At 55.1% G+C, this 6,993-nt stretch overlaps 1 protein-coding gene across 1 annotated transcript; it reads left to right on the top strand.

The window, feature by feature from the left end:
• On the top strand, positions 1–6,695 carry LOC138102634 (serine/threonine-protein kinase PAK 3-like). Its single transcript, XM_069000358.1, has 12 exons — positions 1–79; positions 1,053–1,090; positions 1,545–1,667; positions 2,457–2,604; positions 3,303–3,366; positions 3,961–4,009; positions 4,308–4,420; positions 4,677–4,794; positions 5,544–5,643; positions 5,925–6,121; positions 6,214–6,351; positions 6,594–6,695. The coding sequence occupies exons 1-12, from the start codon at positions 1–3 to the stop codon at positions 6,693–6,695; spliced, it is 1,269 nt and encodes a 422-aa protein (XP_068856459.1).
• The last annotated feature ends 298 nt before the right edge of the window (positions 6,696–6,993 follow it).

The following is a 6,993-nucleotide window of genomic DNA, read 5'->3' as shown; positions in this document are numbered from 1 at the left end:
ATGATCGGGCAAGTCTGTGCCGCGGTTTGCACGGTTTTTTCTGTGGCGTATTCCGGCTACTTCCTGACCCACCTGACTCGTAAGTAAAGGTTTATCCTGGGGGTAGCCATCACACGGCTTTTGCTTCACTTTGCTCTTGATGCTCGTTTGTAGTGATGAAGCGGATTTGGGAGCAAAAGTGCCATTAAGATGCCGCTCCTTTGCTAAAGCTCCTGCCAACAGCATCAGCTAAAAAGGGGGTGTCTGCACTCGCTGGCGGCTGGAGAGTATTTGCAACGTAACCTGCAGGGGTTGCGTTCCCTCCACGGGAGAGCGCGTGGCATTGGACACTGTCATTTCCTCAGCTTGCTGCTTCAGCCGAGACAACCTGCAAATTGCAGGCTGGCAGGGAGCCTCACAAGTACTTCTAAAACTTGCCCAGGAGTGAGGGAAAGCACTTTCTTGCTCCAAATCCTGCCATTAGAGGCCTTGGCTCTCTGCTGTGACCCTTGACGGTGTGCCAAGAGAGCAATTCCCTTGGCAATGAAGTGCAAGCTCCTAACCGCTTAGGCTTTGCTCCTGAACCCAGGAGCTGTTCCTGGGCTGCTTTAGAAGAGAACCGCCACAGCTATGGGGTCCTTTGTGGAAGCTTTCCTGGGGGATCATTTGCAGCAAATTGATGGGAATTAGTGCATGCAATTTATTTAAAAAAAATAAAACAAATAAAACAACAGCAGCAACAACAACAACAACAAAAAAAAACAGAAAAGAAAGGTTGCAGAAAAGAGAAGAGGAAAAAGCTGCTTGAGCTGTTGGGCAGAACAGAAGCTCTGACTTAAAGGCCACTTGGCATTTCTGTGATCGTGTTTCTATTTCTTCAGCGACAAAAGTAGAGAGAGCCTAGTATAGTGTCCTTGTTGTTCTCTTGCTTGCTGTGGGAAAATTTTGTGTTGCTCCTGGAGGGATGTTGGGAAAGGAAAATGCTCTCTGTTGGGACTGACTTGTCCTGTGGGACTCCCCAGCACAGGCACTTTTCTAACGGCATCTGGTTCCTTTTGCCTTGCTCGCTGCAGGTCACCTCACACGCGGATGGAGACAAGCCCGTCCTTTGGTGAGTGGCAAAGGAACCTCTGACCTTGCTGGCATGTAAGAATTGTGCGGCAAGCTGTGAGCTTGGCCTGTTGTGGTAGAGTGTAGAGTGCCAGCCTGGGAGGCGGAAAGAAAGGCCAAGTCGGTGTTGGCATCAGCAGCAGCAAAGGGAGCAGTGGCTCTTTCCTAGTTTTCCATTGAAGAGCCTTTCAAGAGATGAAAGGCAAGTATGGCAGGCCAAAGGTGTCTTGCTGATTCTAGCCAGGGTGGAGGATCAAATGCACAGCAAGACGGAGCACCACCTAATTTGCCCACCTTAAGAGGTTAAGAATTTCACGACTCAGAATCCCACTTTGATCAAAGTTTCTGATTTCCCCTTAGTCTGGGTGAAAAGAAAGCAGCTTACGGAGCTGACAAGAAAGCAGCTCCTAAAGGACTGGCTGCTCCCTGTCCCTCTCACTGCTGTCTGTCTGCAGGGCTCACCAGCAGGGTCAGCAGCTCCTCTGGCTCCCTCTCTTGCTGAGGAAGATGCGGAAGAGGAGCCAAATGACAAGAAGCCTCCAGCTGGTGTCCATCCACGGCCTGAACGTGCAGAGCCAGTAAGTGGCGCCTGTGGTTGGCACTGCCTTTGGTGCAGGGCCGAGCTTCAAGTTTCTGACGAGCCAGCCCTTGCCGCTCGTGCCTGAAGATGCTGGGGGTTGTGTGCCTGCCATGACGTAGTGCTGCTTCAGCCAGGCCAGGCACCCCTGGCAAATGGCTTCTGAACTTGCCCATTTGAGCGCCATTTTGCTGGGACGCTGAGAGGGCCTGAGAATGTCTCTTGGGATCAGACGAGAGGCAGCATTGTGCCTTTCAATTGTTGCCAGCATAGAAGTGAGCCCCTCGGTGCACGGTGTCCGTGCAGGCTCCCCGTGGTCAGTGGACAGAGACGGTCCAAAGACTCAGTTGAGAGCCTTGCAGGATACTTAGGAGACACTGGCCCCTGGGAGGGACCAATTAGCTTCAGGCACAACGTAGAGCAGACTGGCCTTCTGGTCAGATGCTACCATGCCCACTCGAGGGTGACTTCATTGCCCAGGGGAACACAGCAGGAGGAAAGCAACAAGGCTCTGGGGCCCTGCTCCCACCTCTTGCTGGATCTTTGCAAGCTCGTCAATACCTTGTTGCAGTGGTCTTGCAGAAAATCGATAAAATGTAGCATGAACCTGGCCATGTGCTGCTGTATCACAGCAGCCTTTGGGCTTTGCCCGTTGCCTTTGAGAAGGGGACAGGCAAAACCCCCCCAGCCAAAGAGGCCTGGCGGTGGCTGACAGCCTTCCTTTTGCCGTGTGCTCTGCAGGGCATCTGTGCCAGCCGCCTTTCTGACGGGCAATCCTTTCTTGTCCCAGCTCTCTCTTGACGCGCGCTCTGCCGTCCAACGTGCCGCTTCACCGGCGCGCTCTGCAGCAGCCAGCACTCCCCCACGTGCCAGCACTTCGTCCAGCAGCCCAGCCCAGCAGCCGGAGATGAGAGAGGAGCAGAGCCTGAAGAGACTGAGTACGTCTGGTGTATTTCTGGTCTGCCAGAGCGGTGTGTTTTCTGCGGGTCTCTGTATTGGCTGCGCCAGCAGTTCCTCCTTGCTTTAGTGTCCCAGAGGCATTTAGGCCTCCCTCCAAGAACCTGTTGCTGTGCTTTGAGGCAGCAAGAGAGCGCTCGGCGTGTTCCCGCTGCCTCTGAGGGCAGCTGGCACTGGCTTGACTTTTCCTGGGCTGCCCTCTGTGCCAAAGACAAAAGCAGAGATTGTTTCTGTTGAGCAGAAGGCTGGCACCTAGCGGGTGACTGGGCCCCAGGGAGCTCTCGGGCCCCAGCTCTTCTCTGGCTGCCCTTTTTACGACTGTTCTCGCTCCTCCTCTCACTGCTGCACACTGTTCTCCTAAGTGGCCCTGCCGGTGACAGCAGGTGCCACTGCAGAGGCCGCGGAGGCCCTTCCTTAACTCGGAGGGCCCAGTTCCTAAAGGCCCTTCGTTCTGGCTTATCACATGAGCTGCTGTGCTTGAGAGCCGTGAAGTCCTTCTTGGAAAGGCCAGCTGCTGAAAGGCGGAGAAGATGGCCCTCCCGCTCGCTGTTCTCAGCGGCTGGAAGCCAAGTGACTGCAATGGGCACAGAGCTCCCGACAGTGGGGCTGCATCTTGGATCGTCTGGGGAGCGGCATCTCCCTTTGAAAGTGAGCACCTTGCACTGCTTTTGTCTTTCAGGGAGCATTGTGAGTCTGGGCGAGCCGAGGAGGAAATACTCGGCGTTTGAAGAACTCGGACGAGGGTAAGTCTGACGCCTGCTCCTTATGCAAAACCGTGGGCCCGGTCATTTGGCCGGTGCAGCGTCAAGCGTGAAGTCAGGCAAGCTGCGAACACGGTCAGACTCTGGCTTTACCTTCCTGCCACCTCTCAGGACTGCTCAGTCAGAGCAGTCAGAAGGCATCATCAAAGACAACCTGGTGCTGGCAAGGTCTGCCTTGCTTGCAGCAAGGAGCAGGGCCTGGAAGATGTCCTGCCCCTGCCGGCCTACCAGAGCACCTTGTCACCCGAGAGCTGGCAGATAACACTTCTCAAAGGCAGAGTTTTCCAAGTTCTTCTTCTCCAGTTTTTCCAAAGGGTCCCCCTTAGGCTGGGAACGGAAGCAATCGGGCGTGTGCCTTGGAGATTTGTAGCAGCCCTTGGTGTTCACACTGGGCCTCAGTTTTCTCCTGGACACCCTGCGTGGCAGAGGGCTGCTGGGCTCTTGTGCTATTGGCGGGGGAGGCGCTGCAGCCAGGCGTTTTCCAAATGCTCCAGGCAGCCTGGGGAGATCTCCCGCCTAGGCTGGCTTTCACCGCCAGGGACTAAAGGGCTTTTTCTGCTGCCGTTTTCTTTCTAGGGGTTTTGGAGCTGTTTATAAAGCCCTCGACGCCAGCACAGGACAACAGGTAAAGTGTCAATGCCCCCAGCAGATTTTGCAGCTCTGGAGCGCTTTCGCCGCGGCTGCGAGCCTTGGCTGGAGCTTTGGGTGGCCGCTCCATCTCTGCGGCAGAGGCTGCTCCTCTGAAGCACAGCCTAGGCTCAGCAGCCTGCAGACGGCATTTGGGACGGGCTTCGGTCCTTCTCCTAAGCTCTGCCCTTTGGCACAGCTGGGCTGCGTCATTGCACAAGCACTCGCTGCGTGTTCCTGGGGATCTCGTGCGACGAGCGGCTTCTCAAGTCAACGGTCTCTCAATGTCCTTTTAGGTGGCCATCAAGAAAATGGCGCTTCAAGAGGAGATGTCCGAGGAGCTGGCTGTCAATGAAATCGTGGCCATGAGGGACAGTAGGAACCCCAATATTGTGTCCTACTTAGACAGGTGGGGCTATTCTCATGTCAGTGTTCCTTTAGGATACTGCAAGCCCAAAGTGGCAAACCCCTTTGGTCACTGGCAGAAAATGGAGCTGTTTAGGATTTCTCTCCTCCAGTGCGTGGGAGGAGGTTGCACTTGGTCTGCAAGAATCTCCTCTGGCAAATGCAGCTTGGAGAGCACTTCCAGAAAGCTGGGTCAGCCCCTCGGGTGACTGGGCTGTGCCCAGGTCCTCTCTCTCCATGCCGGGCTTTTCTTCTTTCAGCTACCTGGTCGATGGAGAGCTCTGGCTGGCGATGGAGTTCATGGACGGCGGCACGTTGTATGATGTAGTCGGGGCAGTGTACCTCGAGGAAGGACAGATAGGCGCTGTCTGTCGGGAGGTGAGGGATGCCGCTTGTGCTTCCCCTGGCCTGTTGGCCCTTGTCAACTGGTGGTTAAGAACAGCAGAGATTTCTTGCTCACGGCCTTGCTTTGCTGTTGCTGTCACGACACGCAGAAGAAAGAACATCTGAAGCCAACTGCCTGCCAGTGTCCCCGCACTTCCTAGGCTCCGTTCTCGCACTCTTACGTGCTGCCATTGTGCTGGGGCGCTCGCGCTCGCTGGCTCGCTGGCTCGCTCGCTGTGTCGCACTTGTTTCCTTTTGCCAGCTTTGCCTCTCAACGTTTGCCTGGAGCCTGTCTGTGTGTCCTGCATTCCTTGCCGCTCCAAGCCTGAACGCTGGTGGCAGAATTTCAAGCTAAGGGCAAAGGAGATGTCCTCAGCTTCAAAGGATAGCATTGCAGCCCAGATGGCGTTGGATTCTGGAACAGGTCTAACGTGCTGCTTCCTCCTCTGCTGCCACAAGGCTACCAAGAAAATCTTTGCCATGCCACCCCCCAGCCAAAGGGCACGCGCTACGTACCGAAGGGAGGAGGGGCTTTTGGAAGCTCAGATGTGCCTTTGCTTGGAAAGATAGAACACTCGTAAGAGTGTTGAAGCAGCAAGCTCTTCCTCTTGACAGCACTAGGATGCTGCGCCCTGGCTCCCAATTCCCTGAGAAAGCTGTCACTCTCGTCCAGCCCGTTCCTTTCTTGCGGGATGAAATCAGGTCCTGAACCTTCACCCTTCCCTTTCTCCTCTCTCTCTCAGTGCCTGCAAGGACTGCATTTCCTTCATTCCCGCCGAGTCATCCACAGAGACGTCAAAAGCTGCAACATTCTTGTGAGCACGGACGGATCTGTCAAACTGGGTGGGTATCCTTGGTCCGGCGCAGCGTTCCCGGGATGCGCTCTGGGGCTGCTCTGGGGTAACTGCCAGTTCTCCAGAAGCACTGCTTGGCCAGTGCGCCAAACCTGAGGGCGTTTTTGAAGAGGCCAATGCCTTGTTTCCCTGGCTACAGCCCCGCGGAAGCAGAGCACTGCTGCTTTTCCAGCTAGATTCCCCGTGGCCTTGTCAGGCTTTGAGCGGGCAATTCTTTGGCTGGGTTTGCCAGTTGTAGCTGGCTTTGACAGGGTTTGTTTTTCTCCGCAGCTGACTTTGGCCTCTGTGCTCAGCTCACCCCTGAGCACGACAAGTGCAGCTCCAGCGTCGGCACTCCCAGCTGGATGGCGCCAGAAGTCGTGAGAGGAGAAGCCTACGGCCCCAAAGTGGACATCTGGTCACTGGGGATCGTGGGGCTGGAAATGGTGGAAGGGGAAGCTCCTTACCAGAGGGAACCCCGTCTCAGGGTAAGGTGCAGCTTCAAAGTGCGGCTCTGTGCGAAGAGAGCTGTTGTGGCTAGGAAAGGAGCAGGTAGAGTGTCCGCTTCCCTTTTTGGTAGGTTTTTGAACTGATAGAAAGGAACGGGGCCCCAAAACTGCAAAACCCCAGGCACCACTCGGCTCTCCTGCGCGACTTTCTCCGCTGCTGCCTGCAGACAGACGAGGACAGGCGCTGGTCTGCCCAGGAACTCCTGAAGGTAAGAAAAAGCAAAGCGGCAAAAAGCCCTGCGAGCTGTGGACGCCTGCATGAAGGGCCGAAGAGGACTGTGGGCCACGTGGGCCTGGGCGAGACAGGTCCGGGAGCGGAAGGCGGAGGGGCAGATGGTGCCCTCGGTCCTCTTTGCGCGTCTTCCTGGTAGCAGAGGAGCCCTGCTTGAGCCTGTTGGACGTGATCTTGGGAAGTCATGGTTCCTTTTGGTTGTGTTTTTCCTTTGGGCAGCATCCGTTTGTGACCTCAGGCGATCCTGCCTCCAGCCTGGCTGCTCTGATCATCTCAGCCAAGCAAGTGCAGGAAGACTGGAGAGGAGACGCTTGCGCCTGAGGAGGCCTTGGTGCCCCGCCAGCTCAGAGGAGTGAAGAGGGGATGTACTGTATTTAAGAGAAGATTCGGTCATCCCCTGAGTTTTATAATTTAGCTGTTCCATAGTTAGGAAGTTTATGGTTTTGAGATTTTCTTAGCTTAGCTGGTTTTCGTTAGGACTCCAGTCCCCAGAAAGTTTCATTAAAGGAGCATTGTTTAGCTAAGAGTAGAGTATTGCTGATGTAGGGAAGCTAAGAACTATCCTTGAGCTAGAAATGGACAAATCGTCATCCTGATGATTAAGCTATGAAAGAAAAAG

Source organism: Aphelocoma coerulescens, unplaced genomic scaffold (genome assembly GCF_041296385.1).
Source record: "Aphelocoma coerulescens isolate FSJ_1873_10779 unplaced genomic scaffold, UR_Acoe_1.0 HiC_scaffold_97, whole genome shotgun sequence".
NCBI classification, from domain to species: domain Eukaryota; kingdom Metazoa; phylum Chordata; class Aves; order Passeriformes; family Corvidae; genus Aphelocoma; species Aphelocoma coerulescens.
Note: the sequence above shows the minus strand (reverse complement) of the source record. Positions and strands in the feature narration are given on the sequence as shown.